General features: G+C 45.1%; 2 protein-coding genes across 2 annotated transcripts in view; both read right to left on the bottom strand.

The window, feature by feature from the left end:
- The window catches only part of LOC138664107 (zinc finger protein 585A-like), a 132613-nt gene that overhangs the window by 30608 nt on the left and 81444 nt on the right, over positions 1-20561 (bottom strand). The window lies entirely within an intron of this gene.
- LOC138664105 (uncharacterized) lies at positions 1012-20006 on the bottom strand. The gene is made up of 8 exons (XM_069750531.1): positions 19883-20006; positions 19703-19800; positions 18063-18161; positions 16985-17045; positions 16817-16903; positions 16455-16650; positions 16149-16308; positions 1012-2124 (listed from the first exon to the last, which is right to left on the bottom strand). The coding sequence occupies exons 2-8, from the start codon at positions 19720-19722 to the stop codon at positions 1221-1223; spliced, it is 1527 nt and encodes a 508-aa protein (XP_069606632.1). The 5' UTR covers positions 19723-19800; positions 19883-20006; the 3' UTR covers positions 1012-1220.

The following is a 20561-nucleotide window of genomic DNA, read 5'->3' as shown; positions in this document are numbered from 1 at the left end:
GAGACGATCATGTTTGCAAAACTCTACAGAGTTAACACTATTGTACTCAGGATGATAGAATTTGTCCAGAGTCAAATAGTGGCGACACTGTGAACATTGCTTCCACCTCACCTGACCAATATTCTTAAGGTACATTAATAAAACTATTACCCAACGATACCGACCAGTGATACGACTGGACCGAGATCGTTGTTTAGTTGTCGCGTGGTTGCTGGAGAGCTGTCACACAGACAGCTCTCCAGCGACCAAAAAAGAGCAAGTCCCGTGTAATCTGGGTAATGTTATGAAGCGCTTTGCCACACTCACGATGTTTACCATTGTAAATGTAATTTTAAAAAATACAAAAAACCCTTACACTCCGGTGTGTGAAACGTCCATCGCCGTCAACTTCCCGTACTGTGGCAGCCCTAAAGCACAGCACAGCGTTTATTATTAAGTCAACGGTGTGCTCAGCTTTACGGGCGGGAATCACAGTGTCAGTGCGGAAAGATGACGGCGAGGGACGTGGTAGACACCTTTTTATATTTGTGGGGTATTGTTCACTTTTTATTTGAGTGTTTAAAACAGTGCGCTAGTCACCCAATATTCCCTTGTTTAAAACAAAGACATCGCTGGATCGGTCTAAACTCGCCGATCCAACAATGACAGCGTCTGATCAGTTACCCCAAAAAAATTCCAAATCATTCGCTGACACCAAAAAACTCACAGCAGGGGCTCAATCGTTTTACGATTTCAGAAAAGATAACGTTGGTTACACACAAAAACCAACTTTATCTATACTGAAATTGTTGTGTGATGGTACATTGTAAACTTGACATATTGAGCAATGCTGTTTGTGTTTGTAACATCTGAGTACAATGAGCGACAGCCCTATAAAACAATGAAAAAAACAAATTGATAAATATTGTCAGACATTGCACATCAGGTGTTACAAAGACAAGATTTGTGTATACGGCGCAAGGTGTGATTTGGTGCAAACTTTATTTGAGACAATAAAAACTAATTTTTTTTAAAAAAAATAACATTTATTTAGGGTACAAAAAAAAAAATTGGGAAATGTTATTAGGGGGTACCAACATCCGCAATTAAAGGGGATTGATATCCCACACTTTTTGGGGGTGTTGAGGAGACCGAGGAGGAGGACGAGGGGGAGGAAGCAGCATACTCTATGACACTAGACGGGATGCCGACATCAATCCAGGCAGTGGATGGTGGCGAGATTAGCAAAGCAGGAGGTGAGGGAGGAGGAGGGACGACCTTGGCTGGCTACTCCGGCTCCGGGTAGACCCAGGCTGTGATGGTGTACTCCTTGTAGACCCAGGCTGGGTACTGGGTGTACTCCGTGTAGACCCAGCCTGGGTACTTGGTGTGCTCCGGGTCGACCCGGGGTGTTTTCTGGTGGTACTTTTGGGAGCAGCCATAGCCAAGGTCGTAGTACTTGTCGTCATCTTCTTCTTCTTTTTCCTCCTCTCTCCCTCTGGGTGTGGGTCGGCATCCCGTCTGTGTCCCCTTGAAGGCCTGTCAGGCTCTGAACTTTGGGGCTCTGTTCTGTGGTGGCGGTGGCGGTGGCCCTCGGCACGCGGAGCTCTGTGGTGGTGCTCTGCAGCAGGAGTCGGAGTCATGGCAGCCAGCGATGGTACTGCGGGCATATTTGTCGCTGACTGCATGACCCGAGCCTGCTGCAGAGCACTGACATATACATTGTTGCAGCCCTGCATGACCGAAATCTGGAGTTCCGGCGTAAGATGTTCAACCATGCCGTTGTGAATGGCAGTAAAAAAATGTTTGGCCGGCCTCGAGAGATCCGTTTCGATGTTTTCAAGACGCCGTTCGATATTGCACATTTTATCGCACAGCGCCTTGAAACCATTCTGAAATACGGTGCTCAGATGTAAAAATTCGGGCATGGGCGCCCTGTCCAAGGCCCGCTGACGCTGTCGGGAAGACCCAATAGGAGCGACAGAGGCCTCGGCCAGGGGAACATCTGATGGACCGGCTGCCGGTTCGCCAGATTGTGGTGGTGCAGACCTGCTCTCGCTGTGGGATGGCTGCGACTGTTCAGATGGCGCTTCACAAAGGACCGCTCCAGAGGGTCGGACAGTCTCGCGGGTGCTGCTGTGTGTTCTGTGAAAACATAAGGAAACCATTAGTATACTAAATATCACATTTCACATGTGTCATTAATTAACTTTACCGCCAGGTATCCATTGCCGCCATTAATATTAACCTATTTTTAATATTGACACTGCATATGCACCATCAATATTAAAAAAAAAGGTATTTATTTAATTCACAATAGTCACCCATGGTTGTGGTTTGCAACTCCAGACAATTATGCTTACGTTGGAACTGCCATGACGTCACGGTCATGTGACCGAGACGTCATCACTAGAGTTGAGCGACCTTGACCTTTTTAGAGTCGAGCCGGGTTTTGCGAAACCCGACTATGTCCAAAGTCGGGTCGAGTGAAATCGGCCGATTATGACGTAAAGTCGGGATCGACTGAAACACGAAACCCAATGCAAGTCAATGGGGCAGCATAGTCGGCAGTGAGTGGGGGCCAGGAAAACACCTAGAGTGCCCATTTTAATGTCAAAACCATCCATTCTTCTTAACGAAGCTTGTCAAGCGTAATTTACCTTATAATAATTGGAAGGCATTTGAAATTGGGGGTCATTTGGCTAAAGTTGTGGGGGGTAGGGCTGGTTCAAGTAATTAGTGGGCCCAGGAAATCTGGACCACGTCACGGCAGTGGAGCAGGGAGAGGTAAGTATTTCAACTTTGCAAGTGCTGTGAACCTGAGCAAGCAGGGGGGGCCCACTCGTTGGCATTGGCACTGGCACAGGGCCCCTCAAAGTACAGCGGTGTGTTTGCACGGCGGGGGCGCCTCCCACCGGCAGCAACACTTTTGCGTACTATGAGAGGCCCTGTGCCAGTGACGTCGCCAACTAGTATTCCTCCCCCCACCTGATGAAGGAACCTGCACTTTCATCTGCACCTTCCTCTTTGTCCCCGTGTAAGGTGGTATGGTATGCGGGAAGAGCAACCTGACTTTCAGCAGGGTCACAATGTTGTTGTGTAGCGTGCACGGGGAATGTTGCGTTATGGGTCAATGTACCAGCAGACTCATCTATCACTGGCTGGGCAATGGGCACGATGAAGTGGAAACACAGATATAGGCCCAAAGAAGAAAGTGGGCTAAATGCAGTTCAAAATTGGTAACACAGGAATAACCAGGGGGCATTGCAGTGGAGGACAACTGGAATGAGAGGCTGACACAGAGAGTAGGGCCAAATCAGTAAGTAGTCGAAATGCAGTTCAAAATTGGCAACCGTAGTAAACAGGCGGCACAGCTTTGTTCAGTGGAGGAGAACAGCAAGGAGTGGCAGACACCGATAGTAGGCCCCAACCCAACTAGTAGGCCAAATGCAGTCTAACATTAACAACTACTTAACGAGAGGCTGAAAATGGAATTTCAGGACAGGAAACCAGGAGAACAGCAAGGAGTGGCAGACACCGATAGTAGGCCCCAAACCAACTAGTACGCCAAATGCAGTTGTTCCATTTAACCACAATTTAATGAGAGCCTGAAGATAGAAGCTCAGGAAAGGCAACCTGGTGAAAACCTTGGAGTGTAACACAACCTGTCTCTACACCCCATACCAAATTTGTAGGCCTAATGCAGCGTAGTTTCCACCAACTACTAAACGAGAGCCGGAAGATCGAAGCTCATGAAAGGCAACCCGGGGAACACCTTGGAGTGTAACACAACCTCTCTCTACACCACGAAAGGGCTGATTCTTAGGAAGGAAGGCTGTTGTAAATAAGCATTGCGCGTCCGAGGGTGATTATATTCTTATTCGGTATCTACTCACCCTCGGACGCGCCATGCTTATTGATTTGTAATTAATGTTTATTTGCAATGTGCTTTTGACTTACTCAATTATTTTTTTAATTATTGATTTTATTAAATTAATAGTTTAACATCTTATTGGAAATAATTTAAAGGAGACGCGACAGGACAACACTCGGTGGATGCCATATCTGTGTTAACAACTCCAAAAAACTTTCAGTTAACTTCTTGCAGGAGAAAGAAATTGTAGCTGTTGGACCTTTGTAGTACAGTTCCAGATATTTGTTGTGTGTTTGTTTTGATTGTTAAAATGTCTGCATTTGAGATGTCAACACGATCTTATTTTTTATAATCAAATTAATTTTTTAAATATTTTATTAGGTTGGTTCAAGGGGTACACGGGCCGCAGTAGACAGGTCAGTGGAGGCCTAGTGGAAGGAGGGACCGCAGATGCGCCACTGTTTCACCCATACACAATTAGTAGGCCTAATGCAGCGTAGTTTCCAACAGCTACTAAACGAGAGCCGGAAGATCGAAGCTCAGGAAAGGCAACCTGGGGAACACCTTGGAGTGTAACACACCATCTCTCTCCACCCCATACCCATTTTGTAGGCCTAATTCAGCGTACTTTTCTACAACTACTAAACGAGAGCATGAAGATCGAAGCTCAGGAAAGGCAACCTGGTGAAAACCTTGGAGTGTAACACAACCTGTCTCTACACCCCATACCAAATTTGTAGGCCTAATGCAGCGTAGTTTCCACCAACTACTAAACGAGAGCCGGAAGATCGAAGCTCATGAAAGGCAACCCGGGGAACACCTTGGAGTGTAACACAACCTCTCTCTACACCACGAAAGGGCTGATTCTTAGGAAGGAAGGCTGTTGTAAATAAGCATTGCGCGTCCGAGGGTGATTATATTCTTATTCGGTATCTACTCACCCTCGGACGCGCCATGCTTCTTGATTTGTAATTAATGTTTATTTGCAATGTGCTTTTGACTTACTCAATTATTTTTTTAATTATTGATTTTATTAAATTAATAGTTTAACATCTTATTGGAAATAATTTAAAGGAGACGCGACAGGACAACACTCGGTGGATGCCATATCTGTGTTAACAACTCCAAAAAACTTTCAGTTAACTTCTTGCAGGAGAAAGAAATTGTAGCTGTTGGACCTTTGTAGTACAGTTCCAGATATTTGTTGTGTGTTTGTTTTGATTGTTAAAATGTCTGCATTTGAGATCTCAACACGATCTTATTTTTTATAATCAAATTAATTTTTTAAATATTTTATTAGGTTGGTTCAAGGGGTACACGGGCCGCAGTAGACAGGTCAGTGGAGGCCTAGTGGAAGGAGGGACCGCAGATGCGCCACTGTTTCACCCATACACAATTAGTAGGCCTAATGCAGCGTAGTTTCCAACAGCTACTAAACGAGAGCCGGAAGATCGAAGCTCAGGAAAGGCAACCTGGGGAACACCTTGGAGTGTAACACACCATCTCTCTCCACCCCATACCCATTTTGTAGGCCTAATTCAGCGTACTTTTCTACAACTACTAAACGAGAGCATGAAGATCGAAGCTCAGGAAAGGCAACCTGGTGAAAACCTTGGAGTGTAACACAACCTGTCTCTACACCCCATACCAAATTTGTAGGCTTAATGCAGCGTAGTTTCCACCAACTACTAAACGAGAGCCGGAAGATCGAAGCTCATGAAAGGCAACCCGGGGAACACCTTGGAGTGTAACACAACCTCTCTCTACACCACGAAAGGGCTGATTCTTAGGAAGGAAGGCTGTTGTAAATAAGCATTGCGCGTCCGAGGGTGATTATATTCTTATTCGGTATCTACTCACCCTCGGACGCGCCATGCTTCTTGATTTGTAATTAATGTTTATTTGCAATGTGCTTTTGACTTACTCAATTATTTTTTTAATTATTGATTTTATTAAATTAATAGTTTAACATCTTATTGGAAATAATTTAAAGGAGACGCGACAGGACAACACTCGGTGGATGCCATATCTGTGTTAACAACTCCAAAAAACTTTCAGTTAACTTCTTGCAGGAGAAAGAAATTGTAGCTGTTGGACCTTTGTAGTACAGTTCCAGATATTTGTTGTGTGTTTGTTTTGATTGTTAAAATGTCTGCATTTGAGATCTCAACACGATCTTATTTTTTATAATCAAATTAATTTTTTAAATATTTTATTAGGTTGGTTCAAGGGGTACACGGGCCGCAGTAGACAGGTCAGTGGAGGCCTAGTGGAAGGAGGGACCGCAGATGCGCCACTGTTTCACCCATACACAATTAGTAGGCCTAATGCAGCGTAGTTTCCAACAGCTACTAAACGAGAGCCGGAAGATCGAAGCTCAGGAAAGGCAACCTGGGGAACACCTTGGAGTGTAACACAACCTCTCTCTACACCACGGAAGGGCTGATTCTTAGGAAGGAAGGCTGTTGTAAATAAGCATTGCGCGTCCGAGGGTGATTATATTCTTATTCGGTATCTACTCACCCTCGGACGCGCCATGCTTCTTGATTTGTAATTAATGTTTATTTGCAATGTGCTTTTGACTTACTCAATTATTTTTTTAATTATTGATTTTATTAAATTAATAGTTTAACATCTTATTGGAAATAATTTAAAGGAGACGCGACAGGACAACACTCGGTGGATGCCATATCTGTGTTAACAACTCCAAAAAACTTTCAGTTAACTTCTTGCAGGAGAAAGAAATTGTAGCTGTTGGACCTTTGTAGTACAGTTCCAGATATTTGTTGTGTGTTTGTTTTGATTGTTAAAATGTCTGCATTTGAGATCTCAACACGATCTTATTTTTTATAATCAAATTAATTTTTTTTATATTTAATGATGTTGGTTCAAGGGGTACACGGGCAGCAATAGACAGGTCAGTGGAGGCCTAGTGGAAGGAGTGACGGCAGACAGGCATCAAAGGTCTAACATTGGGCTGGCTGTAGGCAAGTTAAAATTGGTTCCAGGGGAACACGGCCATCAGTGGCCTGGTCAGTGTAGTTGTAGTTGAAAGAACGGGACGCAGACAGGCTTCGAAGGCCTAACATAATAACATAGGGCTGGCTGTAGGCAAGTTAAAATTGGTTCCAGGGGAACACGGCCATCAGTGGCCTGGTCAGTGTAGTTGTAGTTGAAAGAACGGGACGCAGACAGGCTTCGAAGGCCTAACATAACAAACTTGGGCTGGCTGTAGGCACTTTTAAATTTGTTCCAGGGGTACATGGGCAGCAGTGTATGGTCAGTGGAAGTCTAGTGGAAGGAGTGACCGCAGACAGGCTTCCAAGGCCTAACATAACAAACTTGGGCTGGCTGTAGGCACTTTTAAATTGGTTCCAGGGGTACACGGGCAGCAGTGGTCTGGTCAGTGGAAGTCTAGTGGAAGGAGTGACCGCAGACAGGCTTCCAAGGCCTAACATAACAAACTTGGGCTGGCTGTAGGCACTTTTAAATTGGTTCCAGGGGTACACGGGCAGCAGTGGTCTGGTCTGTGGAAGTCTAGTGGAAGGAGTGACCGCAGACAGGCTTCGAAGGCCTAACATAACAAACTTGGGCTGGCTGTAGGCACTTTTAAATTGGTTCCAGGGGTACACGGGCAGCAGTGGTCTGGTCAGTGGAAGTCTAGTGGAAGGAGTGACCGCAGACAGGCTTCGAAGGCCTAACATAACAAACTTGGGCTGGCTGTAGGCACTTTTAAATTGGTTGCAGGGGTACACGGGCAGCAGTGGTCTGGTCAGTGGAAGTCTAGTGGAAGGAGTGACCGCAGACAGGCTTCGAAGGCCTAACATAACAAAATTGGGCTGGCTGTAGGCACTTTTAAATTGGTTCCAGGGGTACATGGGCAGCAGTGTATGGTCAGTGGAAGTCTAGTGGAAGGAGTGACGGCAGACAGTCTTCGAAGGCCTAACATAACAAAATTGGGCTAACTGTAGGCACTTTTAAATTGGTTCCAGGGTAACACGGCCAGCAGTGGCCTGGTCAGTGTAGTAGTTGTAGAAAGAAGGGACCGCAGACAGGCTTCGAAGGCCTAACATAACAAAAATGTCAAAACAATGGTATTGTCAGTGCCAGGCATTGAAGGATGTCAGCGCCTAGACTACACATTGGTGAAGCTGTGAGAGATAATTTTGCTAGTGGTAGAGCACTGTTTGAGCTGGGGGGGGGGAACTGTCTTGTGGCCGGCGGTACAGGCACAGGGCCCCTCATATTACAACGGTGTGTCTGACGTTGGGTGCGCACCACCACCGCCAGAGACACTTTATTGTACTATGAGGGACCCAGTGGCAGTGCCGTCGACCAAAAGCGGCCACACCCACCTCTTCAGACAAACAGCACTCTCAAGGGTCCAAGCGCAAAGTGGCGATAGCACGGCCCTGTGTGGGGAGTTTGGCCATTTCGTGAGGTGGAAACATGTCGTATGCTGGACAATCAGGTGAAGAAAATTACGAGATTGGAAAAGTCATTCAGAATAGTCCACAGGCAAGACCTTTTCATAGGAAAGCTAGGTGTCAGCCGGGCAGGGTGGGGCAAAAGATTTTGAAATCCAGTTGTGGTTCATTTTAATGAAGGTTAGATCATCTACATTTTGGGTAGCCAGACGAGTCCTTTTTTCTGTTAGTATTGAACCTGCAGCACTGAATACTCTTTCTGATAGGACACTAGCTGCCGGGCAAGCAAGCTCCTGCAATGCATATTCTGCCAATTCTGGCCAGGTGTCTAATTTGGATGCCCAGTAATCAAATGGGAATGACGGTTGAGGGAGAACGTCGATAAGGGATGAAAAATAGTTTGTAACCATACTGGACAAATGTTGTCTCCTGTCACTTTGAATTGATGCTGCAGTACCTGTCCTGTCTGCGGTCATAGAAAAATCACTCCACAACCTGGTCAGAAAACCCCTCTGGCCAACGCCACTTCTGATTTCTGCCCCTCTAACACCTCTGGTCTGCTGGCCCCTGGAGCTCGTGTGAGAATAATCACGGGCGCTGTGTGCAGGGAATGCCAGAAGCAAACGGTCAACAAGAGTTGATTGTTTTGTTGCTAATATTAGTTCCAAGTTCTCATGTGGCATAATATTTTGCAATTTGCCTTTATAGCGAGGATCAAGGAGGCAGGCCAACCAGTAATCGTCATCGTTCATCATTTTTGTAATGCGTGTGTCCCTTTTGAGGATACGCAAGGCATAATCCGCCATGTGGGCCAAAGTTCCCGTTGTCAAATCTGCGGTTGTGCTTGGTTGAGGGGCAGTTGCAGGCAAATCTACGTCACTTGTGTCCCTCAAAAAACCAGAACCCGGCCTTGCCACGCCACCAATTTCCCGTGCCCCCGGGAAAGCTTCCTCATTAAAAATATACTCATCCCCATCATCCTCCTCATCCTCCACCTCCTCTTCGCCCGGTACCTCGTCATGTACACTGCCCTGATCAGACAATCGCTGACTGTCATCAAGGCTTTCCTCTTCCTCTGGTGCAGACGCCTGATCCTTTATGTGCGTCAAACTTTGCATCAGCAGACGCATTAGGGGGATGCTCATGCTTATTATGGCGTTGTCTGCACTAACCAGCCGTGTGCATTCCTCAAAACACTGAAGGACTTGACACATGTCTTGAATCTTCGACCACTGCACACCTGACAACTCCATGTCTGCCATCCTACTGCCTGCCCGTGTATGTGTATCCTCCCACAAAAACATAACAGCCCGCCTCTGTTCGCACAGTCTCTGAAGCATGTGCAGTGTTGAGTTCCACCTTGTTGCAACGTCTATGATTAGGCGATGCTGGGGAAGGTTCAAAGAACGCTGATAGGTCTGCATACGGCTGGAGTGTACAGGCGAACGGCGGATATGTGCGCAAAGTCCACGCACTTTGAGGAGCAGGTCGGATAACCCCGGATAACTTTTCAGGAAGCACTGCACCACCAGGTTTAAGGTGTGAGCCAGGCAAGGAATGTGTTTCAGTTGGGAAAGGGAGATGGCAGCCATGAAATTCCTTCCGTTATCACTCACTACCTTGCCTGCCTCAAGATCTACAGTGCCCAGCCACGACTGCGTTTCTTGCTGCAAGAACTCGGACAGAACTTCCGCGGTGTGTCTATTGTCGCCCAAACACTTCATAGCCAATACAGCCTGCTGACGTTTGCCAGTAGCTGCCCCATAATGGGACACCTGGTGTGCAACAGTGGCAGGTACGGATGGAGTGTTTGTGCGACTGCGGTCTGTGGACGAGCTCTTGCTTCTGCAGGAGGACGAGGAGGAGGAGGAGGAGGAGGGGGTGCGAACGGCTACAGACAACTGTTTACTAGACCGTGGGCTAGGCAGAACTGTCCCAAACTTGCTGTCCCCTGTGGACCCTGAATCCACCACATTTACCCAGTGTGCCGTGATGGACACGTAACGTCCCTGGCCATGCCTACTGGTCCATGCATCTGTTGTCAGGTGCACCTTTATGCTCACAGATTGCCTGAGTGCATGGACGATGCGCTCTTTAACATGCTGGTGGAGGGCTGGGATGGCTTTTCTGGAAAAAAAGTGTCGACTGGGTAGCTCGTAGCGTGGTACAGCGTAGTCCATCAGGTCTTTGAAAGCTTCGCTTTCAACTAACCGGTAGGGCATCATCTCTAACGAGATTAGTCTAGCTATGTGGGCGTTCAAACCCTGTGTACGCGGATGCGAGGCTAAGTATTTCCTTTTTCTAACCATAGTCTCATGTAGGGTGAGCTGGACTGGAGAGCTGGAGATCGTGGAACTAGCGGGGGTGCCGGTGGACATGGCAGACTGAGAGACGGTGGGAGATGGTATTGTTGCCGCCGGTGCCCTAGATGCAGTGTTTCCTACTACGAAACTGGTGATTCCCTGACCCTGACTGCTTTGGCCTGGCAAAGATACCTGCACAGATACAGCAGGTGGTGCGCTAAATGGTGGTCCTACACTGCCGGAAGGGATGTTGCGTTGATGACTAGCTTCATTGGCCGAGGGTGCAACAACCTTAAGGGACGTTTGGTAGTTAGTCCAAGCTTTCAAATGCATGGTGGTTAAATGTCTATGCATGCAACTAGTATTGAGACTTTTCAGATTCTGACCTCTGCTTAAGGAAGTAGAACATTTTTGACAGATGACTTTGCGCTGATCAATTGGATGTTGTTTAAAAAAATGCCAGACTGCACTCTTTCTAGCATCGGATACCTTTTCAGGCATTGCAGACTGAGCTTTAACCGGATGGCCACGCTGTCCTCCACCAGGTTTTGGCTTTGCCACGCGTTTTGGGCAAGATACGGGCCCGGCAGATGGAACCTGTGGCGATGTTGATGCCTGCTGCGGCCCCTCCTCCTCCTCTGCTTCAGAACTGCTGCCGCCTGCACCCTGTTCCCCCAATGGCTGCCAATCGGGGTCAAGAACTGGGTCATCTAATAACTCTTCTTGTACCTCCTGCGCAACTTCGTCTGTGTCACCGTGTCGTTCGGTGGTATAGCGTTCGTGATGGGGCAACATAGTCTCATCAGGGTCTGATTCTTGATCAGCACCCTGCGAGGGCAATGTTGTGGTCTGAGTCAAAGGACCAGCATAGTAGTCTGGCTGTGGCTGTGCATCAGTGCACTCCATGTCAGATTCAACTTGTAATGGGCATGGACTGTTAACTGCTTCACTTTCTAAGCCAGGGACGGTATGTGTAAAGAGCTCCATGGAGTAACCCGTTGTGTCGCCTGCTGCATTCTTCTCTGTTGTTGTTTTTGCTGAAGAGGACAAGGAAGTGACTTGTCCCTGACCGTGAACATCCACTAACGACGCGCTGCTTTTACTTTTACCAGTTTCACGAGAGGAGGCAAAAGAGCTAGAGGCTGAGTCAGCAAGATAAGCCAAAACTTGCTCTTGCTGCTCCGGCTTTAAAAGCGGTTTTCCTAATCCCAGAAAAGGGAGCGTTCGAGGCCTTGTGTAGCCGGACGACGAACCTGGCTCCACAGCTCCAGACTTAGGTGCAATATTTTTTTCCCCACGACCACCTGATGCTCCACCACTACCACTACCCTCATTACCAGCTGACAATGAACGCCCCCGGCCACGACCTCTTCCACTAGACTTCCTCATTGTTTTAAAAACGTAACCAAACTAACGTTATTTGTTGCAGTCACACAACTTACACGGTGAGCTATAACTTCAGTATGATTTAGCTACCCCTTTACAGGTTGGTGAGACCACAGCGAAAATCAGGCCCAATGTTACACACTCTGTTTTTGGTGGCTGCAAATTAGAGAGATGCCCCACACGCAGGACTGTCACTGAAGCACAAATGTTAATATTAATGTCACACTATTATTTTTTTTTTATTTTTATTTTTTTCAGGAACACTTTAGAAACCCCCCCAAAAAAAAAAAATAGATTTTTGCAGGGAGAATTTAGAAAACAAATGTAACAAACTATATGCTTTCTATGGGCCACTGAGTGAGAGATGACGCACACAGGAATCAGGAGTGGCACACAAGCCCAGAGGCCAATATTTTTCTACCAATGATTGATGGAGTTATTTTCTCTGGTAGATTTTGGAACCCAAATCAAGGAAAAAAAATATAGGCTTTCTATGGACCACAATTGGAGAGAGAGAGAGAGAGAGAGAGAGAGAGAGAGAGAGATGGCACACCCAGGAGTCAAGACTGGCACACAAGCAGAAAGGCCAATATTAATCTCCCATTTTTTGGGGGGTTTGTTTTTTTTTTTTTTTTTTCAGGGAGACTTTAGAAAAAAAAATAATAAAAAAAATATGATTTTATCAGGAAGAATTTAGAAACCAAATAAAATAAAATGATTTTTTCAGGGAGAATTTATAAAACAAATAAAAACAAAAATAGGCGTTCTATGGCCCACTGACTGAGAGATGACGCACACAGGAGTCAGGAGTGGCACACAAGCCCAGAGGCCAATATTTTTCTACCAATGATTGATGTAGTTATTTTCTCTGGTAGATTTTGGAACCCAAATCAAGGAAAAAAAATATAGGCTTTCTATGGACCACAATTGGAGAGAGAGAGAGAGAGAGAGAGAGAGAGAGAGATGGCACACCCAGGAGTCAAGACTGGCACACAAGCAGAAAGGCCAATATTAATCTCCCACTGTTTTTTTTGGTTGTTTTTTTTTTTTTTTTTTTCAGGGAGACTTTAGAAAAAAAAATAATAACAAAAATATGATTTTATCAGGAAGAATTTAGAAACCAAATAAAATAAAATGATTTTTTCAGGGAGAATTTATAAAACTAATAAAACAAAAAATAGGCGTTCTATGGCCCACTGAGTGAGAGATGACGCACACAGGAGTCAAGACTGGCACACAAGCAGAAAGGCCAATATTAATCCCCCACTGTTTTTTTTGTTTGTTTTTTTTTTTGTTTTGTTTTTTTCAGGGAGACTTTAGAAAAAAAAATAATAAAAAAAATATGATTTTATCAGGAAGAATTTAGAAACCAAATAAAATAAAATGATTTTTTCAGGGAGAATTTAGAAAACAAATAAAACCAAAAATAGGCGTTCTATGGCCCACTGACTGAGAGAGAGAGAGAGATGGCACGCTTAGTACTGGCACACAAGCCCAAAGGGCAATATTATTCTCCCTTTTTTTTTCAGGGAGAATTTCTAAAACCCCAAAAAAAAAAAAAATAGGCTTTCTATGGCCCACTATTTGTGAGAGAGATGGGACGCTCAGGACTGGCACAGATGGCACGCTCAGGACTGGCACAGAAGCCCAGAGGCCAATATTAATCTCCCTTTTTTTCTGGGAGAATTTATAAAACCAAAAAAATATTTAAATAGGCTTTCTATGGCCCACTATTTGTGAGAGAGATGGCACGCTCAGGACTGGCACAGATGGCACGCTCACAACTGGCACACAAGCCCAGAGGCCAATATTAATCTCCCTTTTTTTCAGGGAGAATTTATAAAACCAAAAAAAAAATTAAATAGGCTTTCTATGGCCCACTATTTGTGAGAGAGATGGCACGCTCAGGACTGGCACAGATGGCACGCTCACAACTGGCACACAAGCCCAGAGGCCAATATTAATCTCCCTTTTTTCAGGGAAAATTTATAAAACCAAAAAAAAAATTAAATAGGCTTTCTATGGCCCACTATTTGTGAGAGAGATGGCACGCTCAGGACTGGCACAGATGGCACGCTCACAACTGGCACACAAGCCCAGAGGCCAATATTAATCTCCCTTTTTTCAGGGAAAATTTATAAAACCAAAAAAAAAATTAAATAGGCTTTCTATGGCCCACTATTTGTGAGAGAGATGGCACGCTCAGGACTGGCACAGATGGCACGCTCACAACTGGCACACAAGCCCAGAGGCCAATATTAATCTCCCTTTTTTTCAGGGAGAATTTATAAAACCAAAAAAAAAATTAAATAGGCTTTCTATGGCCCACTATTTGTGAGAGAGATGGCACGCTCAGGGCTGGCACAGATGGCACGCTCAGGACTGGCACACAAGCCCAGAGGCCAATATTAATCTCCCTTTTTTTCAGGGAGAATTTATAAAACCCAAAAAAAAAAAAAATAGGCTTTCTATGGCCCACTATTTGTGAGAGAGATGGCACACTCAGGACTGGCACACAAGCCCAAAGGCCAATATTAATCTCCCACTGTATTTTTATCAGGGAGAATTTATACACCCCACAAAAAAAAATACAGAAAAATGAAAAGGCTTTCTATGGCCCACTATGTGAGAGAGATGGCACACACAGGGATGGCACTCTAGCAGAAATGCCAAATTGCCAATCTTAATCTCCCACCAAAAAAAAAAACAAAAAAAAAAAACAGGGAATGTCCTACAATTACTATCTCCCTGCCTGCAGTAATCTCAGCCAGGTATGGCAGGCAGCTACTATCTCCCTGCCTGCAGTAATCTCAGCCAGGTATGGCAGGCAGCAATAAGGAGTGGACTGATGCACAAATCAAATAAAAAGTGTGGACAAACAAAAAAGATAGCTGTGCAGAAAGGAAGGAACAAGAGGATTTGTGCTTTGAAAAAAGCAGTTGGTTTGCACAGCGGCGTACACACAGCAATGCAGCTATCAGGGAGCCTTCTAGGGCAGCCCAATGAGCTACAGCGCTGAGGGGAAAAAAAAAAAAAAAAACTTCCACTGTCCCTGCACACCGAGGGTGGTGTTGGACAGTGCAAATCGCTGCAGCACAAGCGGTTTTGTGGTTAATGGACCCTGCCTAACGCTATCCCTGCTTCTGACAAAGCGGCAGCAACCTCTCCCTAAGCTCAGATCAGCAGCAGTAAGATGGCGGTCGGCGGGAACGCCTCTTTATAGCCCCTGTGACGTCGCAGACAGCAAGCCAATCACTGCAATGCCCTTCTCTAAGATGGTGGGGACCAGGACCTATGTCATCACGCTGCCCACACTCTGCGTTTACCTTCATTGGCTGAGAAATGGCGCTTTTCGCGTCATTGAAACGCGACTTTGGCGCGAAAGTCGCGTACCGCATGGCCGACCCCGCACAGGGGTCGGATCGGGTTTCATGAAACCCCGACTTAGCCAAAAGTCGGCGACTTTTGAAAATGTTCGACCCGTTTCGCTCAACCCTAGTCATCACAGGTCCTGCGAGCTGAGCAACCATGGGAACATAACCTGCTTTGCAGTGGAATGTATGCCGTATCTATTATATTTTACTTTTTTGTGTATAAAAAATCGGGGATACACCTGGATAGCCACTATACTACTACACTATTAAATATTGGCTGGACATGGCCAATCTACTATTTTTCTGTGTTCTGTATACTTCAGATTTCAGTGAAATTGCTAGTAAGTCAAGCTCAACATTGTAGTAATCCCAGAAGGCTCGGAGCACGGAGCCGCTGTGTCAAGTGTGAGAAGACCAGAAATGAATAAAAAATTCTAGGTCAACGAGGCGTGAAAAGTAAAAACAAAATACTTTATTCACTTCAATCATAAGCAGAGGATGAAACATCTGCACAATACAATAAAAACACTATCTACGCGTTTCAGGTCTGATGTTCCCTGTCACCTGAAACGCGTAGATAGTGTCTATTGTATTGTGCTGATGTTTCATCCTCTGCTTATGATTGAAGAGGATAAAAGTATGTATTTTTTACTTTTCACGCCTCGGTGAGCTTGCATTTTTTTCTTCATTTCTATACTTTGTACTTGCCAAAATAACTGGCTGTGCAATAAGCTACGTGGCTGGAATGTAGTATGTGAATATGCATGTTGTAAAAACTAGGTGTGTGCATAAGTACTATACTTACTCTCTGCTTTCAAGGACTGGTCGCAAGAACTGCAGTATACGGTTGTACTTATACACCGAGGTCCTTGAAGCGGCAGCACCACTACGAGTCTGTCCCTCCTTTTTCAGGCCCCTCCAGAAGCGGTCCTTCATGGAGCGCCATCTGGTCTTCAATTGTTTAACTGTGTATAAATTGAAAAAATAAAAAAGGTTTTAGATAATATATTGAAAACGATTACGCAACCGTGTGCAATCCCAATAGAAGACATCACAGACGGTTGTGTAATCCTGGCATGATGGGTCACAGCAGCATTTTGTAAATACTTACGGAAACTAGTTTTGGCCTTTGGTGAAGCGCTGTCGAAGCCATCCCACAGCGATTGTGCCACCTCTATCCACAGACGCCGCAATATGCCCTGGTCCGTGTGCCGGGGGTCACGGCTGTCCCACAACGGGCCCCGTGCTTCAATGGATGCCACCATCATGTCAATATTGAGTGGTTCATCCAGGGCCCGTTGTGAAACCTAGAAAAAATGGAAAATATTAATGTTTGAAAGATAAAAACAATGGTCCCTACCTCCTCCACCGCCACCTACTACACACAACACCACAACCTCCCACCACCCCCCATAACCGCAAAAACAAAAAAATTAAACAAAAAAAATGAATAGGTTTGAAATAAATACTTACTCTCCGTCCTGCAACCACAGCTTGGCCCCGTGGTCCCTGCTCCTGCTCCCTCTGTTCCTCCTGGTTCTCCTCCTCACTTGAAGAAGCCTGCAAAATAGTTTACCAAAAAGTTGAGTGACCCATCTACTAATGACAGCGAATATAAGCAATAGTAGATCATGTACTCACCAGACTCCTCAGCGGTGGGGTGTGACTCGAGTCGCTGCCGCTGGCCATGACTAATGCAATTCTGAAATAAAGAACAAAATAACATTGATACTATGCTCCTATGCACAATCCAGCAATAAATAAAAAAAAAAAATCATTTAAACCACAAAGAACATTGCACTCCAACTGAACTAACGCTGAGCAAACAACACTGCCACATTGATTAAATTAAAGAAACAATGGCAGAGACAACCCAATGGCAGAGTACAAAAGCCTAAAGATAAGAAAACTAATCTACAACAGACCCTATGTAGTAATCCCAAAAGAGTGTTTTTTGTTTTTTTTTAAAAAAGTACAGTATGCATGGAGCAACCCTAAAAACACAATAGTTTTTTGAAAGTAAAAAATTAACAACCCCCAAAAATTAAGGGCAGAAACATTAATAACACACCATACTTTACAATCAAACCGACAGGGACGGAGACAATAAAAGGGCCATACAACGCCATACATCACAACCAGAAACATACAATGTCTTTACACAACCACAGTGCTGAACATAATACACAACTTGCAATATAAATTATTACATTTAGGGCGCAGAATCATTCTATACTACCATAATTTACAATAAAACCGACAGGGACGGAGACAATAAAAGGGCCATACAACGCCATACATCACAACCAGAAAACATACAACAATGTCTTTACACAACCACAGTGCTGAACATAATACACAACTTGCAATAAAAAATTAATAAATGTAATAAAAGGGCGCAGAATCATTCTATACTACCATACTTTACAATTAAACCGACAGGGCCGGAGACTATTAAACGCCATCATATAACGCAAGAATAAAACATCACAACTGAATACAAAAAACACCACCAAACCAAAAAATGGAAACGAAAAATCTATCCTGTAACAATAATCAAGGCCGCAGACAATGAAACGCCATCCTATACCACGCCATACATCACAACCAGACTAAAAATACCACAATATCTTTAACCACAGTGCAGAATATAAAACACAACTTGCAAAAATAATTTTAAAAAACATGTAGAAAATGCACAGAATAATTCTATACTTACATCTCTGGACAGCGGATGAATAGTAGAAGTCGTCTGGTTTTCTGGTGTGATGCCTCTAGATATTCTGGAGATGTGCCTCTGGTGTCTTGCCTCAAGATGCTGCAGCAGAAGTGACAAACAATCCAACATTTTCTTTATATATGGGGGATGTTTTTCTCACTGTTTGCACTGTCTAGACACTTTTTTGTTTTATTTTATCTAACGACGCATGCGTCGCACAACGCACGCACGACGCACACCCGCGACGCAAGTGCGTTGTCAATAGGTTTCAATGGGAAATTGAACGCATTGACGATGCACGAGCGACGCAAGTGCGAAGCGTGCGTTTTTTGGACGCTAGAAAAATGCAACAAGGTAGCGTCTCCGACGCCACCCAGGTGCGGTGAAACGACGCATGCGTCGTGCGTTTTACCGAAAACGCACGACAACGCAACGCATGCGTCCCCAATGATAAAGATAGGGGCGCATGACGCATGCGTTGTCGTGCGTCGGCGACGCTGCGTCGCATGACGCTAATGTGAACGTAGCCTTAGTTGGACACCAGTCCTGTAGTCAGTTAAAATTTACAACACTGTGCACTACCTACAATTTGTAGTGCAGCGGTATCCACGCTATGCAGTGATGAGGCAGTGACCCAGCAAAGTTCCAAACAAAAGTCTCTTTAATGCATTTCCTCGACAGCATTAATGTCCAAATCACAGCATTAATTTCCAACTCACAGCACTACACAGCACATGGTATCTTCCGGATCGCAGCCGAGAACCATATCCTCCAGTTTGCAGCTAATAAACACGCCAGTCCACCTCCAAGACCAGTTGCCGTGGGCGACTGCACTTCTGTGTACACTGCGGGTGTCAGGCATCTCAGCTCCCCTGGCTGTTTGGCTCCACTTGCCTGTGTTGCCTCACAAAGGTGGAGCTCTGCAGAGCCAAACCCTTTACTGCAGGGCTTTTAACCAAAGAACCTGGAGCCTTCGGCCACATAGAAAACCAGGCCAGGAAGGAAACGGACTGCCACGCTACCATCCTGTAGTCCATTTCAAAACAAAAGTCCAGCAGCTTTTCTAAAATCTGCCCTGGACAAATAGCTTGTCCAAGACTAACACTCACTTTTATTTTTCATTGCAATCAGAGCTACGCCTGTAACTGCAATGCACTCCCATGGCCTCAATGTGCCTCCTTGCGCATCCTGGTGGAAACAAACAGCAACCCTCACATGTAACACTGGTCACTGCCTCACATATTATTGGTATCTTCCTCAACAAATCATGAATGTCCTATGGATCCCCTTTCATTGTATTTTTCCCTCAATCACAATATTCTCAGTACTAATACTTTTGACAAGAAAAACTGAAGAGGTTAGGAATTTTTCAAAATTTCCCTGACAACCATGCCTAGGTGGAGTACTCAAAATTCACATTCTAATGTGGTTTTAGACTGAAAAATAATCACTTTATTTTATATTACACGAGTTATTAGTATTCTCTATACAGGAAAGTTTCAATAAAGAAAGTGTCGGTGTTTTTAATAAATTGGCAGTTCAGTGTATAATACTGGGAGATAAAACAAGTCTGATCACAAGACCTTCATAGCCTTATACACATCGTAGGGGAGATCTCATGACACCTTCTCTCCATCTACCTGATGATCCTGAGGAACATCGAGATCTTCTTGTTTACAGTCCTGTGGGAGAAGAGGACGGGGACATCTCTCTGGTGTTGTCTTCTCACTGGATAGAACTGGAGGAAACACATACAGGGCTGAATTCATTCTTTACATACAGATAATTATAGGCCGTGTGTATTTAGTCCTGTCTATTACCTGGTGATGTGAGGGGCTGGGGAACCTCCATCATGACGTCCTTGTACAGATCTTTGTGTCCTTCTAGATACTCCCACTCCTCCATGGAGAAATAGACGGTGACATCCTGACACCTTATAGGAACCTGACACATACAATGATACCGTCATCCCCCGATCCCTCGATAGTGTTACTGTATAATGTCCCAGCATTCCCAGCAGTGTCACCTCTCCAGTCAGCAGCTCAATCATCTTGTAGGTGAGTTGTAGAATCTTCTGGCCATTGATGTCCTCATGTATCAGGGGGTGAGGTGGAGGCCCTGTGATTGGGCTCAGGGGTCTTCCCCATCCCTCAGACACAGGGTCCTGACAGCGCTCACCAGAGGTCTTCTTCACTACTGTGTAATCCTGGTTATGGAGAGACACATTAATAAATCTCACTACAGACATTTCCAGAGTCCTCACCTCTCCAGTTCTGTCCATCTGTTATTCCCATAGATAAGAATGATGTAATGTGACATCATCAGAATCTCTCACCTCTCCAGTAAGCCGGAAGAGGATCTCTAGGGTGAGGTGTAATATCCTCTCCGCCATCTTGTCCCTGTCCCTATCCATCCTTGTAGGGTCACTCAGGAGAATTCTCTTATATAGAAGATCTCCACTGAGAGGATCCGATATTGTAGGGACCTGAATGGGGAGAA

The sequence above is a fragment of the Ranitomeya imitator genome, chromosome 2 (genome assembly GCF_032444005.1).
Source record: "Ranitomeya imitator isolate aRanImi1 chromosome 2, aRanImi1.pri, whole genome shotgun sequence".
Lineage (NCBI taxonomy): Eukaryota > Metazoa > Chordata > Amphibia > Anura > Dendrobatidae > Ranitomeya > Ranitomeya imitator.
The sequence above is the reverse complement of the archived record's forward strand: the minus strand, read 5'-3'. Positions and strand labels throughout refer to the sequence as shown.